Genomic DNA, 17,722 nt, shown 5'->3' with positions numbered 1-17,722 from the left:
AGGTGACCCCAGCCAGGCGCTGCCTGTCCCCAAGGAAGGAGGGTTCAGCAGGGCTGGGGCTCTGCACACTGCAATAAAAGCTGCCACCAGGTTTGGGGACACCCTTTGGGAACAGCGAGGTTGGGGACAGGCTGGCAAAGCGAGGGATGCAACGAGCGCCCCGGGGCAGAGGGTGCTGCACGGCCCCATGCACCACCTGGGGCAGCTGAGCACAGCCAGCCCCGATTCCCCACGGCCCCAACAACGTGCTGTAAGGTCTGTTCGTGCTGGGGACATCGCCCTGGGGACACAGCCCTGGGGACAGTGCCCTGGGGCTGACAGCATCCACAGGGGGGGCTGGCACGGGGCGAGGCAGACCCGAGGCTCGTGACCGGCGCGGCCCCGACACATGTTCCAATAAATATTCCGCACAGCCCCCGTTCCATATGTATGATCCTGCGGGGTGATGATTTCTCTACTGATCACTGGAAGTGACAGCTGGGCGAGGAGCACGAGAAACAAAGGCACCGACTGCTCTCCCCCGTTACACTCCGCTAGCGAGACGGTGCCGCCACACGGAGCCGCAGCATCTGGTGGCGCGGGGAGCGCGCCGGGACGCCTGTTAGCGCCGGGCACAAAGGGGCAGGTGCTCTGCCCCGCAGCCTCGCAGCCTCCTGCCCTGCCTGTACCCTCCTGAGGAAGGCCACACAGTCCCCAAAACGCTGCCCAAATGCTGGTGTGCACGGCTGGGGGGGGGGGACGGGGAGCACCCCGCCACCGCCGTGGCACCCAGCAGCCGGTGGCACCCCGGGGCACCGCACCCGGCCCGGGCTCCTTCAATATTTGCCTTTGGGTTTGCCAACGTTTCCTCCCCTCCGATAACGGTGGAGCCGCAGCACGTAGGGGAGGGAGAAGCGCCGGGCTCGGTTAATTATTAGCGAGCATGCAAATTCCCCCTCCACGAGATAACAATAAACAGCACGATTTCGGAGAGATAAACAGGGCTTTAAATTTCCAGCAGCCTTTACTGGTGTAAAAATAAGCGCCCCTTATTTATTTAGCTCCTTTGAGAAACCACATCAGTCCCCAAACACAGTCTTTTACTGTCAAGCTACAGTAGAAGCCTTTATACACAGCAAAGATACTGACAGCTACCCCTAGCACAACCATCTTTTATTCATGCTCATAATATAAACTGTATTGCCTCGGAAACAAAAGGATTTAACTCGCTGCTGGCCGGGTGCTCGGGGAGGGAGAGGTCGGTGCCCGCGGGGCCATCGGGGTCCCTTGGTCACCGCCAACCCCTGGGGACGGCCGCGGGTGCCGGGGGCGAAGCCTGGCCCAGCCCCTGCTGCCCGCTGGGGACGTGGCCACGAAAAACAGAAGGGCAAAAGAGGAGGGGGAAATTGAGGTTAAACGCCTGCTGCGGGAGGAGAAAGCGCCCGGACACCCCAGCAGGCACCCGGCTCGCTCTGCTCCGGCACATCCAGGGCGAAAAAACGCGAGGAAATCAAACCGAGCCCTCCAAACCCAGGGCTTTTGGGCAATGCTGCATCCCATCCTTCCTTCAAATAAGCAGGCAAAGCAGCGGTTACAAGAGTGGTTCGTATTTAATAATGCAATTTATATTCCACTCTCAACATAAACTATTGTAAAGGCACACTAATGTAAAAATACATCTGGCTTGTCAATAGTTTATCTTCTGGATCTGCATCTAAATCCCTGGGCATTCTTGACTTATGGCTGCACCAGTGTCTAATGAATAAAAAGGTGCAAATTATAGGCCTTGCTTTAATGCTCATCATAAAATTAGATGATAGTTGCAAAAGCTGCATTCTCCTGCCCACAGTGCAGCAATGGTAAGCTATAAATAAAGTGTATTTAATGTATCCCAGCGCTGCGCAGAGCCAGGAAACAGTATGTTACTGCACAGCCTTCAATGGATCCGCCACAAGTTCAATGAAGTGATAACTGATCCATCATGTGAATTTATGTTAACTGTCTGCTCACAAAGTCACGGCCTCAACACTGTAAATAGCCTCCAATCCTTCTAGCATGGCCTGCCTGCCAATAAAACTGTCACCGGCGGGCTTGTAGCAGGCACCTTAGGACAGTGGAAACAAACCATTAACTTCTTGGGTTTCGGCTCGGCTGCCCGGCCGTTTGTCCGGCTGCTGTGGCCGTGAGGGGGGCCACACGTGTCCCACATCTCCGCTCTGCTCCACCCCGGCCCCCCAGCTTGTCTGATTTTGGGGGTTGCTTACACCACGGGGGGTGTTTGGGGATGCGAGGATGGATGCGCAATGGTCGGCACCCGTGCGGCACCGTCCTGCACCGCCCTGGGGGAGGGCTGCTGGTGATCCCTCTCCCAACAAACCCTTCCAGGGGCCCTGAGTTGGGCACGGTGAAGTCTCGGGGTGACAAATCCTCGGGGTGACAAACCCTCGGGGTGATAAACTCTCGGGGCATCTCACCGTGCCAGATCCAGCCGTCCCGCTGCCAACTGCCAATGGCACTGCATAGGGCAGCCGTCCTCTCCGGCAAGCCCCTGGGCTGGCACCCAGCATGGGGACAGCCCCAGGCCATAAGGGAGATGTCCCCAACAAGTAGGTGTCCCCAGCCAAGAAGGAGATGTCCCCAGCAAGGAGATGTCCCCAGAAAAGGAGACATCCCCAGCGAGATGTCCCCATCGAGGAGATGTCCCCATGGAGGAGATGTCCCCACCCAACCTCTGCCCCCCCAAGGCTGATGGTGACCCCAGTCCCAGGCAGGCAGAGGGGACATTCCCGTCCCGTCTCCTGGCACGGCACCGAGGGGCACCCCCAGATCCCGGAGAGCCTGGGGGGGGACCCGCGGAGCTGGCGGAAAGCAGCGCGTGCCATTTCCTGGCTCTCATTAACGCGGTGCTGAGCAGCCCCTAATAATAGCAACAGTAAATTCTCCTAACCAATTCGGGTCCATTTCTATAAATAATGTAGAATCTTTTTATTTACTGACAGGTTGTAAAAGTATCAGTGAGAATAATGTGAAATCAGGCGCTGCTGAATAATTCATGGCCGCGGCTCCGCGCTCCCCTTCCCCGCGCTCCCCTGGCCCCGGCGTTTACACGCCAGCACCTTGCGCCCGGGTTATCTCATAAAAACCAGGACTAACGACCTGGCACTAATTCTTTATCAATTGGGACTTTTACGGCTGCGGAGGGGGGGGGAGAGAAAAAATAGAAGGAAATAAAAATAACCCTGGGCGCACCCTATAAAAAATGCATGGGGCCGCGCGCTCGCCTCCGCACGGCGCCGCTCGGCCCCGGAGCTGCGCCTGCGTCTCGTCCCCGGCCCCATCCCCGTCCCTGTGCACCTTCTACCAGCAATTCCTGCTGTGCCACAGCCTCTCCAAAATTCGGCAACTCTGAGCACCGCCCAGGAGGACGCAGGACCCATGGAGCTAGCAGGATGCTCGCCGTCCCCGTGCCACCCGTGGGGCCGGCAGGATGCTCGCCATCCCCTCGCCACCTTTGGGGCTGGTAGGATGCTCGCCGTCCCCTCACCACCCTTGGGGCCACCGGTGCCACCCCATGGTGTCATTAGGGCTCGGCTAAGCCCCGTGACAACCCCATCCATCGTCCCTCACAGCCCCCATCCCTCGCTCCTCCTCGCCCGGCGGTGAGGGCGGCGGCGGTGGCCCCCCCCTTACAAAGCTCCCCCTCCCCAGAACAATACCTGCCCGCGCTGTTTTGATGTGCGGCACAAAGCCGGGAGAGCTTTCCGTGTAACACGATAAAAGCAAGTCCCCAGCCAGCACAATTATTTGATAATTCTCCCTTAACACCCATCAAATTAAAGCAATGTCCAAGGGCTGCCTGAAGTGGCACTGATAGGTATTAAACTTTAATGAGATTTAATGGCACTGCCCTACTTTTTAAGCGCTTGGGCCTACATTTATGAACATTTAATTTCCCGGGCCCTGACCTCTTTTTCTCCGCCGGCAGCCCCCCCGTGCACACAGCCACAGCTGGTTTGTGTTAGTGCTGCCGGGCCGGCCCCGACCCCGGCATCTCGGAGAGAGCGGGGGCAGACGCCGAGATAAATCTCCGGGCGCTCGGGGGCGAGCTGGCGGCTGGAGCCCAGACGGGGCGGCGAGGAGAGGGGAGCCCGGGGGGCACGGGTAGATGCGATCCACTGGCAGCGAGCACGGCCTCGTTTGTGGGATAACTTCATTAATTTGCTCCCGGCACGGCGTTACGCCGCGGGTCGGGGTGGCTGAAGGCTGCTGCAAACCCACCGCATGGGGCCAAATCTGGACACTTTGCCCCCAAATATCCCCGGGACCCACCGAGTCCAGCCCTGCTCCTGCTGCTCCAGTTGGTTGCTGCCCTCTAGTGTGTACAGGACGGGCCAGCCCCCGCTGGCACTTGTCCCCATCCTGGTGCCCCCTGGGGTCACCTGGTGGTCCCCAAAACTGTGGGGGCGCGAGGTTGGTGCCGGTGAGCGCCGAGCATCACCTCTTGCATGGAGCAAAAAAGGGGCAGACGCCGTGACACCCCCAAACCCAGGGACACCCTCTGGAGGCTGAAAGCAGGCACCAGGGCTGGAGTGCTTCGAGCATTCCCCAGGGATGGGGAAACTGAGGCACGCTGCCCCATCCGCGGCCCCAAACCCTCCCCACACCCCCAGCACTGAGCGCAGGGAGCCCGCCTGCAGGAATGCACGGGCAGGGCAATAAAAGGGAGCGTTATCAAGTCCCAGCAGAGCCAAAAACCCGCGCCGAGCCGGGGAGGAGAGCAGAAGGGAGGGCGAGGAGGAGGAGAAGAAAAAGAAAAAGAAAAAAAAAAAAAAAAAAAAAAAAGAAAAACCAACCCACCCTTAACCCCGAGATCACTTATCATTCAGGCTGCATCACGCATCTTGAAAGTGCAGACACAAAAATGTAATGTCATAACATTCGCAGTTCAATAACCTTTGCTTCACGAGACGGCTTGAACTGTCAGAGGAGCTGGAAGGTAAATATTTCAGCGCACAGGCACTGAATGCAAAGGCGTGGGGAGGGGGGCAGCCGGCCGAGGGGGGCTGGGGGGGGGGGGCGCGGGCGGCCTCGGCTTTCCCATCTCGCCTCGACACGTTAAAATATCCCCCGCCGTAAATCCCGGCCGGCGCTGGGGAAAGGCCGCGGCGGGGATAAAATACGAGCAGATATAAAGGCAGACACCTTTATTGTTCCGCAAAGTCTTCCAACAAGTGATGAATCCACAGCTTGACCCCAGCCCAGCGCCTTCTTACACCGCCCAAACAAAGCCGGGGCCGGGAGCCGCCGCTGCACCGGGGCGCGATGCCGAGGTCCCCAAAGGGGGGGACACCCGTGGGGGGACAGGCAGAGGTTGGATGCGATGCCTCAGCCACCCGCCGGCCCAAAGAACCAAAATTCCCTCCCCGGGAGCCGAAAGGAGCCTTGGCACTTCCACCCAGCAGGCTGCAGGGCACCAGCTCCCCGCAATTAGGGTCAGCAACGCCTGTGGGTTAATGGGGACGGCGACGTTTCGGCTGCGCCCCCAGCGGGGGGGTCACTGGTTTTGGGGCGATCAGACCCGCTGGGGGCTCCGGAGAGCTTTCAGGGCGAGCAGAGGGGATCCACACCCCATAAAACCCCCAGGAGGATCCACGACCCACAAACCAGGAGCTGCCGGTGCGCCCCACGTGCCGCGCGCCCCAAACCCGAAATTCGGGCTGGGTGCCACCGGCCTGACCCGCAGCGGTGCCGCTACGCCCCGGGGGAGGCGGAGAGGAGCGAAAGGGGGGGGGGGGGACAAGGAGGAACAGTTAAACGGCCTCCACCCCCACGGGGCGTGCGGCAACAGGCACGGCGCGCCCTCCCCAAAAACACCTGCTAAGGCCGCGCTGGCACGGGGCGCGCGCCCGGGGCGGGCAGGAGGGAGGAGAGGCGGCGAGGAGAGCGCGCCAGGGCCCGCAGCAAGAAGCGGCATGTCTGCCGCTTGGCAGCACAACAGAGAGCAGGTGACAAGCACGCCGGCGTGCGCTTTATTACAGGAAGCGAGCGCACAAGCATCTGACTGCACTCTCCCTCTCTCTCTCTCTCTCCCCCCCCCCGGCTGTGGTTAACTCTCCCGGCCCCGGCGGTGCGCGCGCGCCCCCGTTTTCGCGCAGCCCCGCCACGTGCAGAGCTCCCCGGGCTCGCCGCAGCTCCTTTTGGATGGGGTGGCACGATTTGGTGATGCCGTAAATATTTTGGGGCCAGGCAGGCGGGACGGTTTGGTGCCCACGGGGTGGCTGCTGAGGGGTGGCACCCCGATGGCACCCCGGCGCGCACCCCGATGGGGTTCACGGGGCACCTCCTTCTCCTCCAAGCTCCTCGCCCCCCTCCCTCCAGTTTTTGGGGCACGGATCCCCCTCGGCTCCTCCATCTGCCAGGCTGAAGCACGCCGGGCACGGCCCCAGCTCGCCGCCCACGGCGCCTGCTGCACCTCGCCTGCGTTCCTCCTGCTGCCGGCGGCTTCCCGGGGAGCGGGGACGTGTCCAAGGGCGAGGAGGAGCTCGGCCCCAGGAAGCTGCTGGCTGTCACCCCGCACGCCGGCTCTGGGCACGCTGCTCCCTCCCTTTGCCACCCATCTGTCCCCATCCCCAGCACCCGAGGCCACCCAACACCGAGGTGCCACCCAGGCGGCGGCGGCACGGCGCTGCTCCGGGGCCGAGCAGATCCCCACGGAGGAAAAACACACACCCAAACAGCTCCCCCTCTGCAAACACTCCCCCAGACAACAAAAAAACGAGCTGGAGCTGCTTCCCCCCCCCCTCTGCACCCGCTCCTCTGACACAGCAATTAGAGGCAGGCATTAATATTTAAATATCGCCAGCTCTGGAGAAGGGAAAATAATCAAATCAAATCGCTGCCGCGCCGCCCCAGCGAGCTCTCCGTGCTGGAGACACCAGGGCGCCTGGGGGAGCGCGGCCCCCGCCTCGCCTGGGCACCTGGGGACACGAGCAGCCCCCAGGGGGTGGCAGGATGGGGGGTGTGGGGGCGCAGGGGGGGTTCCTGGGGTTGTGGAGAGGGATTTCGGGCACTGAGAGCAAAAGGATGGCAGGGAGAGGGCTGGGGGCACGCTCTGGTGCTGACCCCGATGGTCTCAGCCTGTCCCCGCTGCATGGGATCGGGGTGGGGGGCGAGCTGCCGCGCTGTGCCACCCACCCCACAGGGGACATGGGGACACGGGGGGGGCAAAGCAGTGGTGCCACCAGGAGAAACCCCTTTCTGGATGGGGTCAGCGTGGGCAAGGAGGTGGCAGCAAGCCGTGGCGATGCTCCCAAAAAGCCCCAAAAACCCTTCCCAGCACGGCAAGGCCGCGGGGTGCCGGGGAAGGGGGGCACAGCAGCCTGGTTCCCCCCCCCCCCCGTGGAGACACCGGCACGGCCCCGCCGGTGCTAAGAGGCTGTGCCGGAGCAGCAAAGAGGATTTAGTGCTAAACGCGAGGGGCTTTAGCGGCAATAACTTTCCCTCCTCTTGACTTAAATGGATTTCCAACTTCAAAAAGGAGCCAGGGGGCACGCTGCCAAGCAGCGGGGCCGCGGCGGCCGCCCAAGGGCCGACCCCGTGGGCGTTGTGGGGGCCGAGGGGGGGGCGTGAGCAGAGCCGGGGACAACGGCCGAGGCAGATGAGGGGAGGCAGATAAGGGAGCGGGGTGGGAGGGGGGTTGGTTGGTGGCAAGGGGGGGGGCCGTGGTGCAGGAGGCCCCGCGATAATGCGCCCGCGTTATCGGCGCGGGAGCAACGGGGGCGCTTCCTCCCGCTGCAACCGCCCGCATTTCGGGTGCCGGGATGGCAAAGGGGGGGGCTGCAGGGAGCTGAGAGGCCCCCACACCCCCGTCACCGTCACCGCAGGCCCCCCCCCAACCCCCCCGGGCTGAGCAGCGAGGGAAGCCAGGGCACGGAAAGTGCTATTTCAAGGGCAATCCCCTTGGCAGCCTTCCCGGAGCGGTCACACCGAACCACGCGCGCTCGCGCCCTGCCAAGCTTTGTCCCCGCGGCCCCCCCCGACCCCTGGCCTCGCTGCCCTTCGCCCCCCCTCCGGCACCTCTGGCCAACCCCTGAGCTGCCCCGTGACCCCCCCAGGGCACGCGGTTCTCCTCCCCTCCTCCCCGGGACACCCACAGCTGGGGCTTGGGGATAGGAGTTGGGGACGGGAGTGTGACCCCCGGCACGGTGCCCCCCACCCCGAAGCGCCCCGTTGCGCCCAGCACACCCCATCCAGACACAGCCAGCGTGGGTGGAGACCCCCCCACCCCAAAATAAAGCCCCCCCAAATGCCCCCAGCCCTCCTCCTGCTGCAGCACCCGCTTCCTTGCCCGACCCCCCCGTGGTGCCAGGGTGCACGGCTGGTGCCACAGAAGGTCTGGGGGCCTGGAGAAGGAGCAGGGAGAAGGGAAATTAAAAGCACCCCCCCACACCCCTTGCTCCAGAGCTTCCCCCCGAAACCTGCAGCCCCACGCAGGGCCGCGAGCGTGTCAGGAAGCGATAAAAACGTCCTGCTGCCGCCGCCGAGCTGCGCGTCCCGCGGCACCCTGCCCGTCCCCCCCCCTCCCCAACCCTCCCCGAGACGGCAGGAGCCCTGGCCCCCCGCCAAAGCCACTGTCTCCACTGTAATTCTCCCTGCCCCGGAGCCAGCACACACACACACACACACACACACACACACATGCACACACGCTCCCCTCGTTGCAAAAGGCCTGGGTGTGCACGCTCCTGCACGCTCCCACCGGTGCGCACACGCTTGCGCACGCCCCCCCTGGGTGCGCGCCCCCCCAGCACACACCACAGGGCTCCAAGTGCTTGCACACGCATGTGCACGCACACCCCAAATCCCCCCCCTGAGCTGCACGGGAGCCTCCGACCCCAGCTGGCCCAGCGTGGCCGTGCCAAAACCCCCTCCCCAAACCCGGCACCTCCCCGCAAGGTTAGGCAAACACTGCCGGGCTCACACACACACACACACACACACACCCCACACGCATGCACACGCACGCGGCCTCGCGCACGCCTGCCTCGCACGCAGCCGGCCCCGCGGGGGCACACCCACAAACCACACAGGCTCACCCATCTGCTCGGCCGGCGCGCAGGCGCGCGGGCGCTCGCAGGAAGAGGCGCCGCTGCCTTCCCGCTGCCTTTTCCCTCCATTAACTCCTCCGCAGCTCCCGCCCGGGTACCCCGACGCCCCCCTCCAAGCATCCCCTCGGCACCCCCGCGACCGCTGGGGAGCCTCCGCCGCGCTTGGCTGGAGGAGGAGGAGGAGGAGAGGAGGAAGAGGAAGGCCGGGCACTCGCTCTGCTGCACCCAGGAGGTGCTCTCCGGAGGACGGGGAGGGCAGGAGGGTGCCGGCACCCACCTCAGGTGCTGGCACCCACCGCGGCCTCGCCATGCAAAGCAGGAGCAGGGCTGGGGCAGGGCACCCAGGTGCCGAAGCGCCCAGGTTATTAGGGAGCCGGCGAGGCGACCCGTCGGGCCCCGGGGCGAAGGGCAAGGCAGGGCTGGAAGAGCGAGGCTGGAACCGAGCAGATAAACACGCCGGGAGACGATTAGCCCAGGAGATGGGCGAGACTGGGAGGCCGTGACCTCACCCCGCGGAAAGGGCGACGCGGCGCACGTTAGCCAGGCTCCCCCCTCGGCACGGAGAGGGTGGCAAAAGGCTCCCGGAGGTGGCGGGGGACGTTTGGGGACGGCGGTAAGGCACGGGCTGCCCGCTGCCCCGTGGGGAAACCGAGGCCCAGCCCTACAACGAGGGGGGGAGAGTGCCAAGAGCAGGGCACGGAGCCGTGCCAAGGTCACTGGCACCGACTGGTGGCACCCCCAGGGTATCCCCAGCACCCTGACACCGGCATAGCGGGGGTGGCCTCTTGTGTCCTCACCTTGGGGACAAAAAGCCCCTTGTCCCCCCCCCACAAGGACCCGGTGACCCACCAAGAGCCAGGCAGCACCCACCAGGTGCCACGACCCCGTGCGCCCCCCCTGGAGACGCAGCAGGCGGGTCACCGAGGGGGGGCACCCCCCAATTGTCACCCCCACACCTTGCCCCCCCCCAGCACCCCTCCTGCTTGGACAGGGGGTGCTCGGAGAGGCCGGGGGCACCCACCCCACCCCAGTGCTGTTATGGGGTGAAGGGGTCGGGGGACATAAAACGGACCGCGGGGAGGGGGCAACAGAGCTCGGGGGCACCCGGGGGGGTCCCGGGGGAGGGGGGGGGGCGCACGGGGGCGCAGCACTCACCCAGCGGCCGCGCCGTCCACCGGGGGCCGCGCTCGTCCATGGATGGGCACGGAGCGCTGCGCGCAGAGGGATGGGGAGGGGGGGGGACGGGCCCGGGAGGCGCCGGAGCGGGGCCCGGCAGGGCGAAAGGGAGCGGAGAGGAGCCGTGCCGAGCCGTGCCGAGCCGAGCCGTGCCGTGCCTTCCCCCGCCGCTTCCTGCTTCCCTCGGCGCCCGCCCGCCGCCCCGGGAGCGCACGGCTGGAGCGTGACTCACCGGGGGCCGGGCCGGGCAGGGCAGCGCCCCGCGGGGGGGCGGCCCCGGCTGGCACCTTCCCGAGGGGGGAGGACCCGAGGGGAGCTGGGGTCAACCCCCCCCTTGCGCCCCCTTTGGAAAAGCTGGGGGGTTGGGGGGGGAGGTGGGGATGGGGAGGGACCTCTCCAAGGGGATTGAGGGACCCCCCACACTTCCCCAAGGGGATTGGGGTGCCAAGGGGGGGCTGTATCATGGCAGAGTGGGGAAAGGGGGGTGGGGGGGCTTGGGGGGGAATGGAGGGCAGCCGTTGGTTTGCGTGGGGTGAGGAGCTGAGTGCTGACCCCATACCCAGCATCAGTGGGGAGGGGGGGGCAAAAGATAGGGGCAGCGGGGCCACCTCCACCTCAAATGGGGTCTCCCCCCCCTTCCCCACATGCTGGGACCTCCATCCCAGCCCAGGGCACGGGCGGGATCCCCTCCTGGCCGGGGAGGACCCCACGGAGGTGCCACCGCACGCACCCAGGGCTGGCACCAGCACAGACCCCACAGGGGGGCCACGGGGCTGGCACCACCTCGGGGTGCTGTTTGCGAGGATGCTGGCACCCAGCCCCCTCCGTGCACCCCAAAAACCCCTTGCACAGGGCACAGGAAGGGGGACCCAGCAATCTACCCTCCCTGGGGATGGGAAGGTGGCGGCCACCCCCGTGCCACCCCAACCTCAACTCCACGGGGCTCTGCCCGCACGCTGGTGACCGAGGGGCTCGGAGAGCCCCCAAAAATGAGCTGCGTGGCCAGCGAGGGAAACCGCCGGTCCTTAACAGGCAGCACGAGTCCTCGGGGAAGGTCGAGGTCCTGCCGAGCCTGTCCGGCGTGCGGAGCAGCCCGCGAGGCTCCGGAGAGGAATTTGGGCCCAGCGCTGCCGGCCATGAACTTGCAGCTCTCCAGGAGGAGATGCAGAGACCACAGCAGGGGGGGCTTCACAGCGGGGAAAAATAACCCCTGAAATACTGGGGGGGCTGACCCAAGCTGCTGTACACCCAGCCCGAGTGCCCCCAAACCCTAAAAGAGGGGCTGGAGGGCAGCATCCAGCCACAACCCCCTCCAAAACCACAGCACCCCCCTGCCCATGGTGCCCCCCTGCCCATGGTGCCCACCCTGCCCATGACGCCCCCACCTCCCCCAGCCCCACCATTCCTCCCCCCCCCTTCTTTTTTCCCCCATTCTATTTTAAATTTTCATGGCATTCTTTCTCAAGGATCCGGAGGAACAAATGCCCTTATCAGCAATTCTCACAAGGTATAAAGAGCCACTTTTATCTCGCTGCCTTTACTAATCTAGAGCGAGCCAATGCCTGTTAATTTTTTTTAATTTTCCTAGTGAATGGGTTTATGGCTTTGTCAGCATCTCCACGCTCACGCACACACACGTGCCCGCGCACGGCACCGCACGCCTGCACCTGGAGCTGGCCTGGATGGGGGCGATGCCCGAGCCCCCTCAGCATTTCCCGCTGTCAGCCCCCCATTTCCCAGCTCTCCGGACTCTGCCAGACCCGAACCCGAATTCCTCAGGCTGAAATGTTCCACGCCGGGGTGCCTCCGCGAGCCGGCTTTCCAAAACTAGTGCTGGAGCTTTGGCCGGTTCCGACGATGAAATATGGGGTGTGTATATTCCAAAATAATAATAATAATAAAAAAAGCAAGAAACCCCCCAGTATCTCCCCGAGGAGCCTCCAGGATCACAGTGCTGAGAAATCCCGGTGACAGGAGGAGCTGGCTCCCCAAAAACCCTGCCTGTACCTGGCCAAGTGAGCGCCCGCTGGAAATCGTGTTCCAAAGCAATAACGAAATGATTTCAGGCTCGTTAAAGTCTGGCAGCCCGATTCACCAAAACCTCAGCCGGCACAAAGCAAGCCCCATCCTGGGCCCAGCACCCGGCCGAGCCCCCTCTAGCCGCCTCCATGACTGGGCAAAAAGCAGCTTTCCGCCCCAAAACCACACAGGGAAGAGCTGGAAGGGGAAGGGGGCGAAGGAGACGCAAAGAGAGGAGTGGGTGGCCGTGGCAGAGCAGGTCCCACGTCCCCAGGGGCTGTCACCTGCACCCCGCACGGGGCTGAAGGCTTGGGCTCTGCGCTCTTTGCCGGTGGCAGCGGGAGGGGACGGCGGCGCTGACAGAGGTGACAAGTGTGGCTCTGCTTTTGCAACCACAAAGGAGTTTCATCGGTGCTGGAAAGCCCCGGGTGTCACACGAGGCCAGCCGGCCCCTCCCCGGCAAGCTCCAGGTTGTGCCAGCATCTGGCCGGCTGGGCCACCTGGGGACACGGCGGTGGCACCTTGGGGACACCCCGGGGTCCCCAAAGCTGTGCCAGCCTCAGGGGACGCGGTGCCAGTGGGGCTCAGCCATGGCTGCCTGAGGATTCCCGTGCCCAGATGTCACCGGCACCCGCTCCGAGCTGCCTGGGGGACACGGGGAGGGGGGGGTGGCTCGCCCCTGTCCCCGAGGGGCAGGCAGGGCGGGCGCAGGCTGCCCACACGCCGAGCCCGGGGCTGGGAACGCCAGCACCCGGCCGCGGCGCGCAGATGAGATGTGGCAGGCGTGTAACAAGCCATTAGTCACTGTCACCTTTGCCCGGCAGCCACTGGCAGGGTAATAAATCCAGCGCTGACTCCGGCAGGCCCGTTCCAGGCCACAGCTCCCAGCCTGCCTGCGCACCGGGCTGTGAGCAGCTTGCAAATGCAGCCTGCCCCCCCCCCTCCCCTCGGTCCCCCCCTCCCTCGGGGACGCAGCGCACGGGCTGAGTCTGCCCACGGCGCCCCAGCGCCCAGCCCTGCCTTTGCTGGGGGCTGGAAGGGGGCACAAAACCCCCCCCGTGCGCCCCGAGGGGGTGGCACTGCCTGCCTTGGCTCCCTGCCCGCTGCACCTTGCGGTGCCCGGCTGTCCCCAGCGCAGTGCCAGGAGGTGGCATTGGCAGCTGCTGCTGGATCAAAGCAGCCTGGCACGGCACGGCACGGTGTGGCACGGCGTGGCATGGCACGGCACGGCGTGGCACGGCACGGCACAGCACGGCACGGCACGGCACGGTGTGGCACGGCACGGCGCGCCCGCCGGGAAGGGCTGGCAAACCAGCCGGTCCTGGGAGGCGGCAGGCGGGAAGCAGGCGTGCTGTGATGCCTCTCCCAAAAATGCTGCCGCTCCTGACGGACGAGGCGGCCGAGTCCTGGGAGCTGCGGCCCGGCCCAGCCCCTGGGCTTCTCCCTCTTCCCCCCCAAATCGGCCCCCAACGGGGCCTGCCCAACGCTGCGGCTCCCCGCGGCGCCCGTGGCCTGACTCACCGCCCTGGGGACGGCGGGCAGGGCACCGGGGTCACCTCCCCAAAATTTCAGTGCCTTTCGGCGGCCCATCCCCAAAACCTCCTCGTGGCGAGGGGGTTTGGGAACCCCCTCGTGCCCCGCAGCACCTACTTGTAGCTCCGGCGTCCGCACCCTCTGCATCCAAAGCCGTCCTCTGGCTGCGCTCGGGGCCGGGATCCGGGGCTGCGCCTGGGCTCTCCTTGGTGCCCAGCGGCCGGTGCCGGGGCTCGGCGGTGGCGGGCTTGGCGACGGGCGTCTCGAGGGAAGGGGGGGCCGCCTGGAAGAAAAGCAGGACACGGCTCAGCGCTGGGGGCACGGCCACGGGGCCACGGGGACGCAGAGGGCCACGGGGCCAAGGGATGCTTTTGTTTTCCTGGCGGCAGATGCACGTGGCCGGCGCGCCGCAGGGCTACAGCTGGAGACAAGGAAAAGGCTTCGAGGGGGAGGGCAGAGGGAGGGCTCGGGGGGGGCCATGAATCAAAGCCGGCGTCCCCTCTGCCGGCGAGCAGCAGCTGGCCGGGAAGGCTGCTACCGATTACTCAAGCGGCCGGTGTTTACCCGGGATCAACAACTCCCCCTCGCCTTGTTCCTGCTGGGAGAGGTGGCAGCAGCGGGCTGCGGGGAGGCCACCGCGCCGCCAACGGTGGGGACGGGGTTTTCACACCCCCAGCGCCCTTGCTCCCTGCCAAAGCGGCTTTCGCAGCCCTGAAAATAAACATTAAAAATAAAATAATAAAATAAAATAAAAGGAGATCTGTTGCTTTTTGCTCGCTTCGGGGTTTGCTGCTCGTGCCCCGAGCAGCAAAACATCCCCGAGGTGCTGCACCCACACTGGGCAGCAATCCTACAGCTCCTGGCACGGCAGGACACGGGGCACGGTGCTCCCCCGGGGTGGGTGACATCCCCTCCTGCCCCACAGCACCCGGTTTGGGGACCAGAGGTGCAGGTGGAGGGGATTTTACGTCGATCCCGTTGTTGGTTTTGTCTTTTTTTTTTTTCTCAGGATTAGTCCTATAAACCCGGAGAGCCTAAGTGAGATGGATGGCACATGAATTTTGCTGGGAAGCCCTTAGCCTCAACGAGCCACACATGTGAGCAGACGTATAAATTTACCGCTCGCTTCCTGGAAAGGTTTAATTTATGGGATCCATATGGCAGCGCCGCGCAGCCGCCAGCGCCCGACGCCTCCCGCGAGCCCTCGAGTGGCACCGTGCGCTGGCTCCAACTGGCGCCGTGCCACCGCCTGCCCCGGGATGCTCCTTCCCTTCCCGAGGATTAATAGAAAGAGGCTCTTGAAACGGGCAGGGGACGACCCCGGGGAGCAGTCCCCACCCCAAAAGAGCTGAGAGCGGTGCCAGGAGCCCCCTGAGTGCTGCCCTGTGTGAGGGAGATTTGCCCAGGGAAAAAAAATAGGAAAAGCCCCGGATCCCCGGGGGTGCAGCCGCAGCAATCCCCTACCTGTGGGCAAGGGAAAGGGCTGAGGCACTCTTTGATACCTAGAGGAACTAATCATTAATTAACATTAATCATCCCCGGTCATGCGTCACAGCGGCGTTGAGCAACGGGGGAGCAGCAGCCGGGGCGAGGTGGGGAGGGGGATTTGGGGGACACGGGTGTGCATCCTGCTCCCCGGGGAGCCCCAAGCCCCTCTCCTTTCCTACCAGGGGATGCCGAGATGCAAACCCACCTTTTGGGACGGGTGCTGCCTGCCCAAAAGGCACCCGGGACCCCCCCTTTATCGGTGTCTGCGCCCCCCGGGACCCCCCAGGGAGCAGCCGGAGCCCCGGGCAAGAGCCGGCGCGGAGCACGAGCCTCCTCCTCGCTTGGGCTTCACCCCGCGCTATCTGTCAGCAAATCATCCCCGGCTCCCCAGATAAGGAATAATTGATGCAAAGAAGCCATCTGTTTGCGAACATGGAATATCTGCTCAATTAGGAGGGATCTGTCCGCCCAGATAAAGCCGCCCAGCAGCCCCTCTCGGAGGGGGGCCTCCTCCCTGGCCGTGTCCTCAAAGTCTCGCTCCCAATTAAGAGGCCAGCGGGCTGATTTGGGGGCTCGGCTGCTCAGCAGCACCCCGAGGTGCTTGGGCAGAGGTGAGGGGGTCCGGGTGGGCAGAGGGGTGAAGGAAAATCTCCCTGAGCCACGAGGGGAGCCTGTGACAGCCCCGCACCACAAAGCAGCCGGGCACAGCCCCGCTGGGGACCCGGTCGTGGCCCCAGGCATGGTCCAGGTTGGTGGCAAGGTGACACCGAGGTGACACCGAGCAATCTCTGCCCTACCCCTGCCAGGCATGCCCAGGGGATACGGAGGAAGGTGTCGTGGTGATTCTGTGGGTGATAAAAGGTGGAGAGAAAAGCCTCAGAGCGGAGCTGGCAAGGATGGCACCCACGGGGAGCTCCCCCCGACACCGCCGTGCCACTTCTGCCACCAGATCTCCGCCCGCAGAGCCTCTCCGCAAACAACAGGGAGACCTGGAGCCGGGTCACAGCACGGCCTCGGGGAGGGGATAAGGAGAGGCAAGGGCAAGGAGCAGCATCCCTGCATCCGTCCTTCCCCATGCCCTGGCCGAGGGCGCATTCCTCCTGCGCCCGTCACCGGCACAAATCCCTGCGGCACCGCACGGCTCTGGGGACGGTGGTGGCGGAGAGGGGAAGCAAAGGGCTCGCACCACAGCTCGGGGGTGCCAGCGCTGCAAAAACAGCACTGCAAAAGGGGTGAGCGCAGGGGCAGCACACAGCCCACACCGTTGTGCCATGGGGATGCCGGAGCCGTGCTGCTTCCCAGCCCCAGGAGGGCCGTGGCGCCGCAGGGTTGCTGTGGGGCGAGCGATTTGCCGCGTGCCGTGACGCAGCCGCGCGCTTCCTGTGCCTTCGGGACACCAGAAAGCGCGGCTTCCCCGTTCCACTTCCCCCACGCTTCACCTGCTGCTGGGGCGGGTGGCTGGGCGCAGCCGTGACGCCTCCCACGGGGCTCCCCGGCACCGCCAGGTCCCCCCCAGGCACCCTAAATCTGGCTGGCACCAACCACCCCGGAGCTCGGCGAGCCCCGGCACGGGCGCAGCAGCACCCGCGGTGCCTTTTGGCACCGGGCACCAAACCTTGCACCCAAAACCCTGCAAGCAAGGACTCCCAAGCGCTGCATGGGCGCGGAGGGGGCCACATCCTGCGCCTGCAGGGGATGCTGAGGGCTGGGTGCAGGAGGAGGAGGCTCGGCGTGGAGAGGGAGCGGTGCCGCAGGCAGCTCCAAGCCGCAGCGCCAGGCTTGCAGGGCACAAACCGCCCCCGAGCCCCCCGCATCCCCGCAGCCGTCCTCCCCCCGCCACCACCGCCACCGCCGCCGCCGCGGTGCGAGGAGGCTGCACTAAAAATAAAAAGGCATTTGGAGTGTTTACGGCTGAAGTGAGCAGGCTCCCCCCCGGCTCCCTTTGTCGGCGGAGCCGCCGAGCCCTCCAGCTCACGCTGGGGCTTTATCGCCGCAAGCCGGCAGCCTCCCAGCGCAATTACTGCCGCCCTCAGCGCAGCCCCAGCCACTTGTTAGGCCAGACGGTTTCAGCTGCTCTTCCCTCCAGGAAGTCGCCGCCTCCCTCCTCCTCCTGAGGCCTGAAAAGCCGAGGATTTTCCCCAAAAAGCGGGCTGAGCCTCGAGATGCCCCCCTCCCGCTGCGGCCCCGCTGCGCTCCCCGGGGACCCCGCGGGGGGACCAAACCCCGGTGCTGAGCGCCCCAGCGCCGTGTTTAAAGTTTCCCAGCCGTGTTTGCTCGCCGAAAGTTGGAACCTGCAATTACCGCCGCGATAACCCGTAATTAAAAAAAGGGGAAGGGAATAAAAAAAAAAAATAAAAGAAATAAAACGAAAAAAAAAAGAAACAAAAGGCGCCAGAAGGAGACGCCGGCGACGTTAACCC

The 17,722-nt window shown here is 64.8% G+C and overlaps 1 protein-coding gene across 4 annotated transcripts in view; it reads right to left on the bottom strand.

Moving 5' to 3' along the window:
* GSE1 (Gse1 coiled-coil protein) overlaps window positions 1-17,722 on the bottom strand; it is a 91,828-nt gene that overhangs the window by 47,708 nt on the left and 26,398 nt on the right. For all 4 annotated transcript variants that reach the window (XM_068693041.1, XM_068693039.1, XM_068693042.1 and 1 more), the window contains exon 2: window positions 13,932-14,097. In XM_068693041.1, the coding sequence (XP_068549142.1) occupies window positions 13,932-14,097 (166 nt within the window). The remainder of the gene's footprint in view (window positions 1-13,931; window positions 14,098-17,722) is intronic.

Source organism: Anas acuta, chromosome 10 (assembly GCF_963932015.1).
Source record: "Anas acuta chromosome 10, bAnaAcu1.1, whole genome shotgun sequence".
Lineage (NCBI taxonomy): Eukaryota > Metazoa > Chordata > Aves > Anseriformes > Anatidae > Anas > Anas acuta.
This window is presented reverse-complemented; position numbering and strand designations above follow the sequence as displayed.